At 48.5% G+C, this 17,808-nt stretch overlaps 1 protein-coding gene and 1 long non-coding RNA gene across 9 annotated transcripts in view; one reads left to right on the top strand and one right to left on the bottom strand.

Moving 5' to 3' along the window:
• Positions 1 to 4,214, bottom strand: part of SEZ6L (seizure related 6 homolog like) — a 188,421-nt gene extending 184,207 nt beyond the window's left edge. For 4 of the 8 annotated variants that reach the window (XM_019663959.1, XM_019663961.1, XM_019663962.1 and 1 more), the window contains exon 1: positions 3,879 to 4,213. In XM_019663959.1, the coding sequence (XP_019519504.1) occupies positions 3,879 to 3,972 (94 nt within the window). In that variant the 5' untranslated portion in view covers positions 3,973 to 4,213. Of the gene's footprint in view, positions 1 to 3,878 lie in introns of all 8 variants that reach the window. The other 4 variants (XM_019663965.1, XM_019663966.1, XM_019663967.1 and 1 more) reach the window with 2 other exon arrangements.
• A 6-nt stretch (positions 4,215 to 4,220) lies between these two features.
• On the top strand, positions 4,221 to 11,417 carry LOC109394143 (uncharacterized). Its single transcript, XR_002126392.1, has 3 exons — positions 4,221 to 4,789; positions 6,621 to 6,842; positions 11,079 to 11,417. It is a non-coding gene; the product is annotated as an uncharacterized LOC109394143 (long non-coding RNA).
• The last annotated feature ends 6,391 nt before the right edge of the window (positions 11,418 to 17,808 follow it).

Genomic DNA, 17,808 nt, shown 5'->3' with positions numbered 1-17,808 from the left:
AACAAAACGACAGCAACTTGTCTGTTCCCCTTTCCCCAATTCCCCAGCACTGTTCCCATCCCCCCAATTCCCCAATAAAAATATTTAAAAAAAATTAATGAATGAATGAGTAGATGACTTTTCTAGAAGACTCTCTTCTTATCTCTTCTTTCCAACCATTAATCTCTTCTTTTCAACTACATGTCTGGTACCATGAACTCTGCTTCCTGACGGTAATATTGAGGCTCAAAGAAATACAGCATGAGGATTTGGAAAGGGAGTCTGTACCAGGTGATGAGAAGTTCTCATCTGCCACAGGCAGCATATAGGTAATTGGAGCTACTCGCTTACCCCACCTCTACTCCTTCTACTTTGGCGTAAATTATCTGGATATTTATGGCAACATCTGCTTCACACCAATGTCAGGGATTTGCTTTCTTGGCACCTATGAACAGGGGCAATTTGATCTTTGGAAAGCAGGGAAGAAAAGGGGGTACACATTACTTGAGCACCTACTATGTGCTAAACACTTTACAAGTGTTCTGTAATCAATGCAATCTTCCTTCAAGGCTGCCACCATCAAATCATCCCCACCCTCTCCCACAGATGGTTCAGAGAAGATAGTCCTGCTGAAAGTCACTCATTCATAAACAATGAAGCTGTACCTGGACCAAGGTCATTCTGTTCCCCAAACCACAACATTTCTTTGCCAGAACTCTATAAATCTAATACCAGCGCTCAGTGTAACCAAACTCTTCAGAGAAGACTTGCCATGGCCTCTTTGATGTTTTGCAATTTGGCTCCCTGAAGGAAACCATAAAAAGGGCAGTTGGACTCTGTACTCCTGTGATGGCTTTCTTGGAGCACACTCCTGTCCTCTTTCCACCTGTCCTTCCTCTTTTTCGCTGCACCTAGCAAGGGTCATCAATGTTTTCTCTCTGAGACATAGGCATCAATTGTAGTAAGCAGAAAAAAGAAAGGTGGAGGAAATGGCGAGGCCACCTCCAAGCTGATGAGAGATCAATTCTGCTGACCTCTGGTATTGCACACACCTGGTGGTTCCAGAGGTCAGAACTCGCCTCTTCTGCCTCCCATCACCAACTGCAGCGTTGAGCGCCTCTAGTGGAGGTCTGCACCACTGGCGTGTTGCAAAAATTGTGGACCAAATATGAGGAACCGTCAACGGAGCCCTTTTGAATGGCTTTTTGAATAGCAGGAATGAAGGTGTGAGCAAGCCGAGAAAACAAGCCACTCTGATCAAGAAACATCCTTTTGCCTTGGAAGGCAGAGAAAAGGAATACGATGTTATTTTCCTAACGTCTAACTGAGCCCTGTAAACACAAGAGGAACCCTTCAAGCTTGGATTAGGTGGCCCCTGGCAGGGGCAGCCAAAACTCCATGGAAAAGCATGCTGATCCGAAATGAAAATGGTCTGTAAGTGAATCTAACAAACAACGCACATTAGAGACTAGAGGAAGTAGCAAATTTGAATCATATTGAGCACTATTGAATTTGCTTTATTAATTCAAGAGAAAAGGAAAAGAAATTACACTCAGCCTCTGCAGTCTTAGCACGTAGTTACAATTATTCCCCATGTGCCTATCTTAGACAATAAGAAGCCTCTTCAAAAACAAGTTACACTTTATACTTATTCATGCCTTACAGCAAAATGGCCCAGAGAGTCACGTGACCTGCATAAGAATGTAGCAACAAGTTCCCTTTCAAGTATTTACAAAACAGAAGGGTTAGCTTACAACATCCAGCTAGAGGAACGGTGCTCCATCTGACAGTTAGTGGAAGTTGGGCTCCATGTTAAAAATAGAATTTACCGTGGAAGGTCAACTGATTCCAAACACACCATCAGAACTGGCAATGCTCATTGGCTAGCCTTACTCCCTCCCGATGACTCACAGAGTCTCAGAGTCAGAACAGCACGGTTATTAATGAGCCTTCTGAAGTAATACATTGGTTGACTTTAATTTGGCAGTGACCTGAAATTCATTAAAAATATACCCTGGCTAGCCATAGTGCGGAGCCGTTGGAAAAATAATATCAAATGTCTTAAACATTGAAACATACACACATTTTGTTTGACGCCAGCGAAGGAAGCAGGATATGAAATCCTCGTCTTGGGTGACAATTCAATATGTGCCATGAAGACACTTTTCCCGGAGGGTGGTATATTGGAGAGTATGGTCATCAGAGGCCAGAATCACTTTAGAAAAGCCAGCAAGCCACTGGCTAGCTTTACGTTCTTTCTGTGTGTGTTTGTTACAACACAGATGGAAAAGGGGAGTGAGGGAGGCAGATCTGGACCCTGCTCAAGGCCACCAAGCCATTGCTGGTAGAAGACAGCTAATTAAGAAGGGGTATGCTGTGGTGGAAGTGATTTATTTAAATCAATTCCCTTCCCCCCGTCTTTCCCAGGGAAATTGTCCAGACCTTGTGTAAATTGTGAACATTATTGCCTCGTAAGTGGGGGATTCTTTAATGACATTCTTTGTTAAAGGAAAGGTGATGAATTATTTCCTTCGCTCTGCATTCCAGGCTCCACGTTTCAGTGGAAGGGGGTGGGGGATTAAATGCCTGATTTATGCTGTGGAGGGCACTCCAGGCCACGGGGAAGAGTTGAAGGGGAAAGCACCCCAGGGCTCGGGCCCACGGAGCTGAGAGCTGTCCGCGGCCTTCAGTGCTGAAAGCAGGTGTGCGTGCCAGGGGTCCAGCACTCCCCTGGAGAAAGGGCACGGTCCTCTAACTCAGAGTCAAGACGGTGCAAACGAGAGACCGACTTCCAGATGGGCAGAGTGTGCACTCTCCGACTATCCTCAGCCTGGGAAGTCCCTGCAACTGCTTGCTTTTTCCCACGCGAGGAGCGGGTCTCTGGAAAAGGCAGTTGGACCTTTCAGAAGACAAGCCGGGTGGGCTAACAGCGCTCCCCTCCACTCTTGGGTTTCTTAGTGGCTGACCAAACCCTCGAAGCTCCTGGGGTTTAGCTTTGGGTGAGTTGGGCGATGTACTCCTTTCTCCATATCAACCCCCTCCCCAGGGGGACCTCAGAGGGGTGGAAAAGAGGGCTCCAGGTCTGGGAAGGAGGAGCCGCCATTCTGCTCTAAACTTGGATTCCCCTTCCCAACTGGCAAGCACGTGGTAGATGAAAGTAGCCCCCCCCCCCCATTCATAATAGTGTTAAAAGACTCTAGGTTGTCAGGAGAAAGAAATGGCGAGTGCGCTCAGGCTCCCGTGACCTAACAGCTCCTCTCCCCCACCCCTGCCAAGTTCTGAGAACCCGAGCCCCCTCCGCGGGCCTCCAGGCGAAAGCCACACCCAAGTTCGGCTTCCAGACACTTGGTTGAGATGTGTTCTGAAACCGGGTCCCTCGAGGCAGCCTGAACCCAAAGAGGCACGGAGTCCTCGAGTGGGAGCGGGCGGCACTGTGACCCCCACCTCCACCCTGACGCGCGGTTTGAGTCTAGTCTTCAGTTGCAGGGCGGGTCAGCTGCCCCCTTGTCTTCCTCTTCCCGAAAGGGTGAGAATCATCTGGCACCCAGCCCCGAGCGCTGTTGCAGAGAGCTCTGGGAATCTGGGGTTTGGAGGCTACCCCACTCCAAGGAGATTCTCTGGGGCTGCAAAAGGGAGTCAGCCCCACGGCCGGGAAGACCAAGAGAGCCCGCAGCCGGAGCAGGGAAGAGCCCGAGTCCTTCAGAAACATCCCCGCCTCCACACGCCCATCAGCCCGGGCCAAGGGGACGCAGTTGCTAGCCCCGAATTTGGGGCAGCCGCCCCCAGCTCCCCGTGCCGGCGGGCGGCGCGTGAGCGGCCCGGGTCAGCCACCGGCCCCCGCGGCCCCGCGCTCGCTGCAACTTTGCCCCCTCCCCCGCCCCGCCCCTCCGGGCGCTTACCTCCCGCCCGCGCGGCCGCGGGGCTCCCCAGGAGCAGAGCGAGGAGCAGCGAGATCGCGCCTGGTCCCGCGGCGGGCGGCCGGGCCACGGGCATCGTGGCTGCTGGGGGCGCGGAGCCGCGGGCTGCCTGCCCGGCGGGTGGACTGCGCGGGAGCGGGGCAAGGAGGGAGGGAGCGAGGCGGGAAAGGCGGGGTCGAGGGAGGGGGCTGCGGACCCGGGCAGCCACCGGAGCCCCCGGGCAGGCGCGCGCTCAGCCCCGCGGTCTCTCTGGCCGAGCTGCGCTGGGCGCGGGCGGGCGAGTGAGGAGGAGCCGGCGAGCGAGCGAGCGAGCGTGGAGCGAGCGGGAGGAGGGAGGGGCCGGGGCCGAGTCTGTGCCGAGCGAGTGCAGGGGGGGAGGGAGGGGGCGGGCGGGCCGCGAGCGAGAGGGGCAGCGGCGCCCCGGGCGCTCGCCTCCCTCCCCTGGCCGCCGGCCCGCCGGCCCTGCAAAGTTTAACGCCAATTCTCTCTGCGTCCTGGGGGCCGAGCGACGCCTCTTGGCGGATGCTCACCGCAGCCCTGCGCTGGCGAGGCGAGGCCGGGGACAGCCCTGACCGTTTTCTAGACGGTGCGATGGAGGCCTCCACATCTAGCTCATCCCTCAGCCTGTGAGCAGCCTAGAGCTTATCATTGCCCAGCCTTCCGGATGGATCCCACGTCCAGTTCTCTCAGCTCTATTTCAATCCTCCCAGGACCTTTGGGCCCCAACCAACCAGCCCTTCCGTGTTTCCAAACTGAGTCCCTCTAACCTAGAAAGTCTCAAATTCTATGGATCTGATAAGAGGTGTCAATCTCCCCGGAACAATACAAATGGCCACAAAATTCTGCGTCCACTGCTTGAGGGCTGGTACCCCTCTGAAGCCCAACCAGAGACTGTAAGTTAAAATTGATCCATGTTCTAATCTGAGCTCCACCTTTCACATCCCCTTTGTCAACAGGGCACCAGAGCCAGCCAAGACTTGCTCTCAGCTTAACCCCTTATCCCTGCTACACCCCCTTCCCCCATCTGAGCTGGAGTTCAAGGCCCATGTCATCTGCTGTGTGTGTGCCCAGCCCTGATTCTTAGCAACTTGTCTTTTCTCCACAAATGGAGATGGGGGTAGGGGGAGCAGCCCCAAGACAGCCATTTGGCCAAGGACTAGACGGGGACAGGCTTGGAGACTGACTGTGTGGATTACCTTTGCAAATCCAGCCAGCTTCCCAGGCTTGTCCCCTCAGTTAGAAGCCCTTCCTTTCCCTACCCCCCTCCACCTTGCCTGAGCAAGCAGAGAGAGCAGATGGAGAGAAGGTTGCAGGCAGCAGTGAAAGGAATATGTCTTTAGCAGAGTGATGGAGCTGGGAGTCCCTGTAAAGAATGGGTGGGGGAGGTGAATACTGGGTTGGGGAGGACAGATGGGGCTAGGGAGCACCCTGGCCCAGGGGATCAAAAGACCCCCACCCCCACTCAAAGTTTCCTCATTCACTCACTCATTCAGTGCTCTTTTACAGGGTACTCACTACAGGTCCAGACTTGTATTAGTGTCTGGGGGACAGAGAGTCCCCAGGAAAACCCAATCTTCGGCTGCAAGAAGTTTTCATTCCTGGCAGTAAAGCCAACTGGTTTTTACAAAGAGGGGGGTGGGGCTGAGGCAAGGGGTGCATAAGAGCTGAGTTCTCCTTTGGGGAAGATGAAGCCACCCCGTGCTTTGCTGTGTTAGGCTGGGAGATCTGTATGGAGCCGGCCTTGGCTGCCTTTCTCATCACCAAACACTCAGGGCTGCACAGGGCTAGCATGCAGCAGGCGCACAATCATACTTGTTGAATGGAAATGGAAATAAGCAAGGACGGTGGAAGAAAAGAAAAGGGAGGAAGTGAGTGAGAGAAAAACAAAGAGATGGGCCAGCTCCACACTCGGAGGCCAGGGAACTACTGCTCATAAACACCACCCATAATCTACAGTGTGCCACATAGTTCATGGTTGCTCGTTTCAATTTCATAACGATCCTGACAGTGAGGTGTGGTCATCTCCATGTGAGCCCTAGAGAAGGTCACAACCTGGCTGAGGTCCCTTGACCAGGAAGTGGTGGGACAAAGCCTATTTAATGCCAGGTCTGTGTCCAGAGCTAGAACCTATTCCACCTCCACACACTGCTTCCCAGAAATTTGATGACTGCCCCTATTCTATGATTCAGCGATGGCCCTTGGCAGGTCAACACCTCTTTGTTAACCGGTAAGCCCCAAAGACGGAAAGCCCACCACCATAATCACTCCTTCAGGTAAAGGCATTGAGCCTCTAGAGAAGATCATTGCTTGTCTGCAGGTATCTTCTATGGAAGAAATGACACTACAGACCATTATTAACCCATTGACTACACAGGCAAAGATTTACTCATTCCTTTTACCGGCTGAAACAAAGCACAGGGAAAAGTCCTGAGAGAATGAGACACAGACCTGGCAATCTGAAATCGTGATGGTGGGAATGAGTGTAAGGGGGTTTGCTAGGGGGAATACTAATACTTTTTTTTTTTGCAAGAAGAAATCCCATGATAGGAATAGAATTCAGCAAGGGACCAGAGCAGCCAGCAGATGAAAAACCTTTCCCCATCACAACTTTGATACCCATATTACAGATGAGGAAACTGAGGTTCAGGGAGGCAAAGGGACTTGCTCAATATCATGCACTTGGTGTACCTTTTGTCCAGGCTTGTACTTTCTGTATTACCACAGGGCACTTCTGGCCTGGATCCTGGTGTCGGGGTGGCCTCCCTACTACCCACAGCTGCCTGGGGAGAAAATACCACCTTCCCTGCAGAGGAGATGACGTGTGCCCACAATGCTGTCTACTTTATATGTTGCCACTTGATCCATCAGCTCTTGTGCAGTTAAAACCGGTCCAGTGGAGACAAAGTGTTAGATCCTGATCTCACCTTTCTCTGTTGGGTAAGAAGGGTAAGTTATTTAACCTTTCTGAGCCTTATTTTCCTCTTCTGAGGGGCAGAGACAAAAATAACACTTATTATGTGGGGTGATTGACACAAGTGGAGGGTTTCCCCTTGACATGTGGGGTTATAATAGCACTTATTTCCTAGGGCTCTCGAGAGAACCCCATGAGCTGGTGAACTAAAACACTCAGCCCAGTTCAGACTATAAGGAAAACACTTAATTTCATTCTCAGAAGTTTGGTGTGGTGAGAGAGAAAACACTGGGATAGCAGTCCCAAGTTCTGATCCATCCTCTGCTGACTGCTGTCACCAGGCTGTCTAGGGCTGTTTCCCCATCCATCCATCCATCCGCCCACCCACCCACACACTCATCCCTCTATCCCATCTATCTACAAATATTGTTTGAGTACCTACTATTTATCAATTGGTTACTAGGTACCAAACTCTGTGCTAGGTGCTGTGGATGCAGCAGACCTATCTCTTGCCCTCTAGAGATGACAGTCTAGTGAATTCTGACTACAGGAGTGCCCAAATCTTTTCCAAGATTAATGTTCTGTGGCAGGGGAAGCAGTATAGCAGAGTGATTAAAAGCAGACTTTAAAACCTGACAGACCTGAATTGGAATGCTTTTTCTCCTACTAACAGCTGTGTGACCTTGAACAACTGACTTAACCTCTCTGAAACTCTTTCAATGAAAGGCTGTCATTTAGATTAAATGAGACAATTATAAAGCACTTAGGATAGTGCTTGTAACATATAATGAACTCTCCATCCATCTGTTCTTCCATCCATCCAAACAACCATCCATCCATCCTTTCAACAAATATTCTTGGAGCACCTACAATATGCCAGGCGCTGTTCTAGGCACTGGGGATACACAAATGAACAAGACAGACAGAATCCCTGCTCTTTGGAGCTTACCTTGCACAAGTGAGAGACAGACAGTACATCTTTTACTAAATAAGAATTTCAGAGAGCTCCAGGTTCTATGAGGAAAATAAAACAGGATGGTTTTTTTTTTTTTAGTATAAAGGAGGTAAGTGTTTTGTCGAGTGATCGGGGATGGCCTCCCACACTGGAAGGCATTTAAGCAGGGAAGTAAATGGTGAGAAAGAGGTAACCAGGTGAAAAACTGGGAAGAGCATGTGCTAGGAAGCAGACATAGTGCATGCAAGGCTCTGGGGCTGAAACAGGGTTGTTGCAATAAATGGTAGCCACTGTCATCATGTTTCTGTGACATCATTTCTGTTCACACAGATCATAATTAACCGAGGCTTGCTTATGCGTTCGCCAGGAAGTCTGTTCTCAGTAATTACTCTCTCCATCAACATACAATGTGAGACTTTTCGATTCTTATTCCCACTCCTGCCCCACCCAGAGCCAGCATCACATTTCTCCCCCAGGAACATCTGGTGTCGGGAAGGTCTTTGCCACTGCGGGGGGGAGGGGAAGAGAGAGGAAAAAAGTCTTTTGTCATGGAATAAAAATGAAATAAAAAGGAGACGCCTTGACAGAGGGGAGAGAGTTAAAAAAAAATGTCCCAGCAATAGAATAGCCCACAAGAAATCCACCCTGGGTCTTGGAAGAGCAGACAGAACACTCAACCAGCGTCTCCTCATGCGTTTCAACCTGGTCTTCATAAGTTGAAGATGAGCCTGTGTGGCCCCATGCAGGAAGCCCGAGGCCATCCCATCACTCTGGCCAAAGGCTAGCGGGGGACTGATCAGCTGTGACACAGCCACCCCCATCCAGTGTGTTCACTTTACCTGGCAAGAAGCAATTATGCCTCTTTGGTTTCCTTGGAAATGCTCCCTCTCTCTATCCCACCTGCTCTGGCTCTTGAGAAATGGCCGCGCACAGCAGAGATTGACAGGGAGACAATGCCTTTATTTTCAAATTGAAAGTTTACCGAATACAAAGTGAGCCTGCCTGATGGATTTGCATTCTGCAGAGGCTTGTCTGGCCAGAGGAGAGGGAGAGCCAAAGCCCTGTCAGAAACATGAAGGAGGCTGAAAGGGAGGCACAAACCCATAGCATCTGATGGGACCTCACCGCCAAGTCCCCGCAAACCCAGGTGGGAGATTTTCCTGGGTCTATGTTTTGGGGCCTCAAAGGTGACCAAAAAAAAAAATCAATGAAAGATACTGTGTATATTTATATTTTCTGTTGGCATTATATATGGTGACACCCACGTTTTTCAGACCACAGAAAACAGCTTGTGTCTGCAAAGGAGCACACAGCTATGGGCTATGCTGACTTTCGTGTTTGGTGACCTCATTCATGAGTCCTTTGGAACCAGTAGGTTTACTGGGAGTCAGTCATGCCTGAGAATGAGTCATAGCTCCCTCCTACATGCGCCACCTTTAAACCTCGGTTTCCTTGTCTGTGAGAAGCGAGGGATATTAGTAACTCCTTTCTCGGGTTCTTGTCGTGGTAAGAGAGGAGATGCGTGGTTAGTGCTGAACGAAATGCCTGTCCTGTAGTAGGTGCTCAGTAAAAGGGAGTGATTTTCCTGTATTCTACAGGCTGTAAGGGGAAGACTCAGCCCACAGGCCATAAGACGCTCTTCTCCAGGAGGGTTTTCTAAGTGTATTTATGGATATCTAGACCCAGAAGAAAGTCTAGCTGGGGTTAAGGGTACAGAATCAGTAAAACTCCCAAGCCCATCAGGGATTTGGCCAATCTAACCCACTTTTCATATGACTCACCTCACTTGAAATTAACCGAGGCAGCGTTGTCCTGTTCAATTGCAGAAACATCCTCTACCTTTCTCCTTCCTCTCCAACCGCATCAGTCTCTTCAATACAGAATACTGAAAAGGCCAGGCCACGTCAGGTCCCTGTTGACCGATATCCTGCCCTGCCTCCCAGCTCCCCAGCCAGAGCTCAGCCATTGCTCCCAGGAGGACAGGGGAGGACGAGGAGGACGAGGAGAAGAGGGTGAATGTCTGAGGTCCCTCTGAGGCTCAGGGGGTCTGTGTTTTTCCATTACCCCACACACACGCTGTTTCCCAGGAGGAAGGCCCGCCCGGTATCAGCCGGAACGAAGGCCAAAGATTTTCCCCTTAGCGGTCCCCGGTGGGCTTGGGTTCCGGAGCCCAAGGGACAGTGGGTGGAAGTCGGAGAGCCTGGAGGCTTCCCCACTCCTGTGTAGTGTCCCTTGCCCTCTCTGATTTTTAATTCACCTATATGAAAGAGGAATATAATTAGAAAACCCATAACATAATTAGATCTCTGAAAGCCCTCCCTGCTTCTGAAATCCCATCATTCCATAGCGTCAGCTTCCACACCCAAGAGATGATGGGTCTACAGCTACCCTGGTGAGAAGAAAAGCTGATATTTTACAGCAGCTGCTTCAGAGTTTACCATGTGATTTCTCATGTAATCCTCACAACCGCCCTTGGAGGTTGTATTGTTATAACCCACACTCTTACCCCAACCTATAGGGCCTCCCGGATCTGGCCCTTCCCTCCTCTCTGATCTTATGATGTGCTTCCTTTTTTTTTTTTTAATTGTTAGCATTGCAACTTTTTTTTTTTTAATTTTTAAATTGGGTAACAGTGTGTTTTTTCCAGGACCCCTCAGCTCCAAGTCCAGTCGCCATTTTCAATCTAGTTGCAGGGGGTGCAACCCACTATCCCATGCAGGAATCGAACCAGCAGGAATCTTAACCTTGTTGTTAAGAGAACGTGCTCTCACCAACTGAGCCATCCGGCAGCTCTGTGGCAGCTCAGCTCAAATCATCTTCAATCTAGTTGCAGAGGGCAGAGCTCACTGGCCCATGTGGGAATCGAACTGGCAACCTTGTTGTTCAGAACACGCGCTCTAACCAACTGAGCCACCTGGCCGTCCCTGTTGTGCTTCCTTTTATGAAGCTCTAGCTACAAGCATTCCCAGCGCAGGTCTGCCTCTCAAGCCTTTGCTCTTATTGTCCGCCTGCCTGGGGGACCTTTCCTTCTGATAGATGCACAGCCGGCTGTTGGTCATCCTTCCATGGTCAGCTAGAAGGGCCCCTCTCAGAGAGAAGTCTTTAGTTTTAAATCCTCCCTAGCAAGTATCACTATCTAAAATTATCTTTTTTAAAAATTTACTTATGTGTTTGCAGGTGTGCAATATTATCTGTGTTTTCCCACTAGATTCTAAGCTTCATGAATGCAAGGATCTTTTTTAGCACAAGGAGGTTTTTGATGAAGTCTTGTTTAATATTGAATGAATGAATGAATGAATGAATCCCCACTTTACAGATGTGTTAAACAGAGGAGTGATGACATTTGCCAACAGTCACCAACGAGGAGGTGTGACAGAGCTGGGACTCGTATCCAGAGCTGTCTGACCTCCAGCTCAAGTGTATACCCACTGGACCACACTGCCTTTTGAATCGGGCACAGGTGATGGATTCCTAGCAGTGAGATTTCAAACCAGCGGGAGTTCCCAGCCGGAGACATGATCTAAGTGCCAATGTCTGAATGTCTGCGAGCATTTCAAGTCGTTCCGAGAACAGGCGACGTTAGTGGCACCATTAAAGCCTGCTGTTCTCCATCCCATCACTGCCAGCCCCACCTATTAAAATAATGGTATGGAAAATAAACAGCCTTTATGGACAATTTTATACAACGCGTGCATTGTTTGTTTCTCTTACTGTTACCATGGCAGTGATGTTCTCCCGTTAACTTCAGGTTTCTAGATGATGGAAGGGAATGAAATAAAATTGCTTGAGGGAAAATTGCCAAAGGCTTTTCCTTTTCTGGATGCCCCACCCCTCCCCAGCGCTCAACAGCAGCCGCCTCACCCTGAATTCTTATGAACAGGGTAAAGGCTGCCTCTTAACCTATAGCCTCCTATGGCTCCGCAGAGCCTGGCATTGGAAGGCCAGGGGGTCTCGGCATGACTGTAAGGTCTTTACGACCTGACTTCCTCTCCTGTTCCTTGTCCTCTTGCCACATAGCCCCGCCCACCTTTGATGTCTCACACCTCCGAACGTTTGCTCGTGCTGTTCTGTCCACCTGGGCTACCCTTCTTCCTTCCCTGTCTCTGCCAGGCCACCTGCTACTCGTTTTTTCAACTTGAAGTTTGGGTGTCACCCTGCAGCCCCCTTCCTTCCCAGCCATCCCCCAATCTGGGTGTGATTCCTTTCCTCCCTGCTCCCATGGGCCCCTCAAGCATAGCATTTATCCATGCTATGGTCACCCAAGCTTTATTCAGTGTCTAACAAGTGTGCCGGGAACACAGCGAATGCTCAATAAATGCTTGTCGAACCAAATTAGAAAAAATATCAGATGGTCTGGGAGGCTGCCTAAGGGCACAAATCTGAGTGTATCTCATTCTTTGGGAATAAATGTATGTGTGTGTGTGGGGAGGGGAGGGTAGGGAGGGGGGTTAAATCAAAGCCCTGGGCCAAAGCAGTGCTTCTCAACCTTGGCTGCACCGTAGAATTACTAATAGCTTCTAGAAATTTTGATACCTAGGCTGCACCCCAAGTTCATTACATCAGATGCTCTCTCTGGAAGTGAGCCCGGGCATCTGTATTCTTTGAAGTTTCCCCAGTGACCCCTCTGTGCAGCCGAGGGTGGAGAGCCACTGGGCTCAAGGTCTCCATTTAGGACTCTAACCACGGCTCCATGTGAATGTGAGAGACCAGGGGCTCCTGGGGGCTGAGTCCAAGGACCCATAACCAGGACTGAGCCAAGATCCCTGCACCACGAGCTCAGCATGTAGCTAGGTGCTTGCTGTGCATCGCATCATAACTCTCACTTTATGAAGCTGGCATCATGAAACTGAGACTCAGGGAGTGGTGAGATTGCCCATGTCCAGGCAACGGCAGAGATAGGACTGGAGCCCAGGTCCACTTCTGTCTAGAGCAGCGGTTCTCAACCTTCCTAATGCCGCGACCCCTTAATACAGTGCCTCATGTTGTGGTGACCCCCAACCATAAAATTCTTTTCGTTGCTACTCTATAACTGTAATTTTGCTACTGTTATGAATCGTAATGTAAATATCTTTTTGTTTTCCGATGGTCTTAAGCGACCCCCATGAAAGGGTCGTTCGACCCCAAAGGGGTTGCGACCCGCTGGTCTAGAGCCTATGCCCTTGAGCATTTCTTGAATGTAGGTGGGGTGGAGCAACCCTGGAGGTGTAAGAAGTTCCCTGTCCACCTGGGAGAAAACCCAATGCAGAGGAATTCCATCTGCCTCGCTCTAGCTGAGGTGTTAATTTCCCTCCTGCTCTGTGTCTTGTTTTCTGTTCTTCTCTTTCCTCTCTCTCTCTCTCTCTTTCTCTCTCTCCCTCTTTCTCTGTCTCTCTCTCTCACCCCTCCCTTCCTGCCCCTCTCTCCCTCTCCTCTTTCCCTCTTGTAGAAGAACCAGCCAGTAGCTGAGGCTGCCTAAGTTCCCTAATTAAAGTAGCCCAGGAAGTGGGGGTCTGGCGACTACTAACCATCTCGTGAGGTCATAGTCTTAGCAGTTTCCAGGGCCTGAAGGAGAGAGGGCTTTGCCTGAGGTCTCAGGGATGTAGCAGCCTCAAGGTGACAATTCAGTGTTGGAGGGTGAGTGCTGGCACCCCCCACACACACCCACCCCAGGCTGACTTGGCATTCTAGTGGCTCCTTGGCACTTGGTTTCCAGCTGATGTTTATTGTGTACTTTTGATGTGTCAGGTCCTGTCCCCACAACATCATTATAAACCAAGTCACCTGCAAAATAGAATTTGAAACAAGAACAAGAGAACACATAACTCTGTTTTCCAGCTTTTGCTTAAATCTCAGTGAGGCCGCCGCTGACCAATAGGTTTAAAATTACAGCTTCTCTTTATCCTTCCCTCTTCATACCATAGGCTCTGCATCCTCCTATCCTGCTGTATTTCTCCCCATCACTTTTCTGGGCACCTGACTACTCTATAGTTTTATTATTTGTGTTATTTATATCTGCCTCCTCCAACTGTATAGAGTGTCAATCTCACGAAGGTGGAGATTTGAGCCTGTTTTGTTCACTCCTGTATCCCCAGCGCCTAGAATTTGCCCATAATTGACACTCCCAATGCATCTGTTGAATGAATAAATGACGCCACATTTTACTTAACTTCTGAGTTGTGTTTTTTTAGTCCATCAATTCTAAAATTCGTTGCAAACTTAGAATAATAGGGCAATAGAGTCTAGCATGGCACCCAGCAAATGATAGGGGCTTTGTCGATATTGGATGGAATTCATTACCATGTATTACTTAGGACTCTTTGATCAAGAGGAGCTGACACTGGCTAAATTCAACTGGAAAACTGTGTGTGTGTGTGTGTGTGTGTGTGTGTGTGTGTGTGTGTGTGTGTTGTTGGAAGGATAGGAATATTTCACAGACCAAAGAAGACTTGGAAAAGCAGGCATGAGGACAGCTCACAGTAGTTTTAAGGATCTAGGAAGCAGAGACCCTCCCAGTTCCTTAAAGAGGCTACACTTGGTGTGAATCACTACCCAGGTTGGTCACATGCCCATTTCTTGGGCAGAGAAGGGTGGAGCCTTTGGCTGACAAGCCCACAAAGCTTGCATCCAATGAGTGGTTCCCAAAACAAAACTAAGGTGCTGGTACCAAAATAAAGCTGGGTATAGATTCTGGTCAGGGGAAAACAACAGATGCCCATGGTATTTGACATATCAATTCCATCGGGCACCCCAATATGTGGCTGCAAATGAACCATGCAAGTACTCTGATGTTTTGGGTTTTCCAGATTTCTCCCCTCCACCACCTGAGCCACCTAAACAGTGAGGGACAAATGGCAATCTGCATAAAGGGGCATGAGCATCATGGGAAATCTCTGGACTCAGAAGTCTTAGTTTCCCTCCAGTCTACCCAAAATCTATTTTGGAAGAAGACCCATCAGTCTAAGAATGGCTAGTAGCCAACAAGCCATTAGTGCATTCAGAGCAAGAGGCAGAAAGAAAAACGTAGACTTGATTGCAGAGACCAATCACTGTATTAATCAATATAGGTTAGGTTATGCTGCTGTAACAAAGAAACTGTAAAACTTCAGTGGCTTACTGCAATGACCATTTATTTTTCATTCACAAAAGTCATGTGGGAATTCAGCTAATTTCCAGGACAGCTGTCTTCCCTGCAGTGGCTTGATGATTTAGGTCATTTCCATCCTGTAGTTTTACTATTTCTACATGTGGTTTCCTGGCAAATAGAAGCGATGTATTTCTGTTCATAGTCAATTCGTTAGAAGGAGTTGCATGGCTTCATTCTAATTGCAAGGGAGGCTGGGAAATGCAAGGGAGCACATGAGCTATTTGATGAATGCTACTGTTTCTTTCACACAGACAGATGACAGAAACACTTTGCAGCAACTAACGCATGACAGTGGGACATGGCCTTGTAGGAGGAGGCACAGAAAAGCCTTTGGGTGAAGGCTGGTGGTTAGACACCTAGAGGTTTCTTATTTTATATTTTATACATGCCTGAGATGTACCGCCACCAAAGCAGTCTGTTGAGAGGACAGGGCTGAATGCTAGAAATGAAGAATCAACATTGCTCCAATGGCTAGTTCCATGCTAGGCATGCCCCAGCCCCCTCATCATGTCCCCAACATCCCCTTGAAAATTGTGCTCATTTTACAAATGAAATAATAAACCGAAAAGAATATAATGACTTGTCTGAGGTTGCACACCTTACGAGTGGCACAGGTTGGAGGGCTACCTGAATCCAAAGTATGGTGTTTCCATGATACCACGAAGCTCACCAGAGCCATGGAAGGCATTGCAAGAGCCTTCTCCTCACTGGATTAAAATAATAATGATGATGTTAATGGTGATAAAGATAGTGGTGGTGGTGGTGATGAAGACGCTAGCAACTCCTAATTATTAAAGTATTACTTTATATTGAAAAATTTGTAGTCTCATGAGTCCTCTCAATCACCCTATGAGATAGGCTCTACCATTATCCCCATTTCACAGACGAGGAAACTGAGGCCCAGAGAGACAAAACAAAACTTGCTCAAGGTCACTCAGCTAGCAAATTGCAGAGCTAAGTGCACTCAAGTTTGCCTAATTTCAAAGCCACTCCACCAGACAGAAAAGAGAACAATTCAATTCAACTGGTTGTTTTGCTTACACACCTCCAATTACCAAATTTGACTAATTGTTTTTCTTTAAACTCACCGCCTCTTGTTTCGGCATTTCTTAGATGTCCTCATGACTTGTATCTCTTTTTCAAAGCAGCTCTTAAAAAGGAATGAGGACAGAGTGTCCTGCCCCACCTGAGAGCCAGAAAAGAAACAGGAATGCCCTGATTATGTTCCCCGTAAAAATAGACATCCCCACCTTGCTGTCCTTAACAAAAGACAGGTGCTAATTAGAATTTTCACTAGTATTTACAGGCTCAGCTTTAATTATACCAGATGTATCTGAATTTACTGTAGCCCTCTGATGAACAGGGGAGGAAAATCAGTAATCATACCAAAAAATTTGGATGTGTTATACGGCTAATTCCAATTTTATGTTATAATCATGTTTTAATGTGGGCTTTAATTACCATAATTAAGCTGCCTGTGACAGCGCTGGCTGGGACAGGAGTTATTCTAAGATGACTTGTCAGAGGCTTTCACCAGATTTTGGGAGCATTTCGCCGTTTGGCTGGTTTGGGGTGCCATAGGTATGGGAACAGTATGTGTGTGTGTGTGTGTGTGTGTGTGTGTGTGTGTAGGGGTGTGTGATTGATCCTGGAACCCTGACTCTGCCCAAGAAAGCCTTGGTTCTGTTAAGACTGGGCCAGATGCCATGCTTGTGTCATTCGTTAAATATTTATTGAGCACTTACTATGTGCCAGGTCCAGTGATGAGCACTGGGAATATGGATGAAAGATTCCATTCCACTGGAGTGAGTTAGCCATTAGATAACTAATTACATAAGTGGGAAATACCAGGTGATCTGAGATGAGAGCTATTCTGGTTGTATATGCGTGTAACATAAAGTCTGGGAGACTTCCTGAGGAAGTAAATTCTTAGTTGAGACATTAAGAATCTTAGAAATTAAGTATGCAGGAGATCAGTCACAGGAGACAGGAGGTAATTCCTGGCTAAGGAAACAGCATTTGGAGACCAGGAGCTGAAAGGAGGCTGATGTGGAGGGTTATGAAAACAGCACTGAGCAGTGCAGATGGACCCTGGGGCCTGAGCAGAGGCCAGACCATGCGGGGTCTCGTAGGCCCCTTCATGAGTGCTCAGTGCCTGGCCACTTCAGTCTCCATGCCTTGAGAATCCTTCCTCCCTCCTTTTCTTTCTTTCTTTCTTTTTTTTCATCCTGTTCTCTTTCGGTTTTCTTCCCATCCATATCAAAGCATTCATTGATCACTGACTATTTACCAGGGCATAGACTTCTAGCTCTTGACTCTATTTGATGATCATTCATTCATTCATTGATTCTTTCCAAAAGCATTATCGTACCAGAAATCCAAGTACTCGATTTGCAAGGGTCTACCTTAAACGCTGTCCATTTGTTGAATGCTATTCATTCAGCAACCACCTACAAAGTCCTACTAGGTTTTAAGTATATATCCCTTTAGCCCTCCAGCTTGCTATATTAAATATTTAGTAATTCACCCGTGCAGCGGCCGTCCTAGCATGGGGTCCCTCAGAAATGTACACTGAGGCAAGAATTTGAATGGAAGTAGTTGTTTTGGGAGATGATCCTAGGAAATATCAGTAGTGGCGTGGAGAAATGAGAGAGAGAAGGGAAAGGAACAACCCCCAACCCCCAACCCCCAAAGAAAAAGGGCGTGCTATCATTCAAATGACTGCTGTGGGCAACTATCTTATTGGGGATCTGGGAGGGGAGGGAACCCATATCTCAGAGTTATCCTGCTGGGGGTTGAAGAAGTCGCATTTTTGTGTGTTTTTTTTTAATTTTATTGGGGAATTGGGGGAGGGGAACAGACAAGTTGCTGTCCTTTTGTTCTTCAGTCTAGTTGTGGAGGACGTCGCTTCACTGGCCCATGT

The sequence above is a fragment of the Hipposideros armiger genome, unplaced genomic scaffold (genome assembly GCF_001890085.2).
Source record: "Hipposideros armiger isolate ML-2016 unplaced genomic scaffold, ASM189008v1 scaffold_411, whole genome shotgun sequence".
Lineage (NCBI taxonomy): Eukaryota > Metazoa > Chordata > Mammalia > Chiroptera > Hipposideridae > Hipposideros > Hipposideros armiger.
This window is presented reverse-complemented; position numbering and strand designations above follow the sequence as displayed.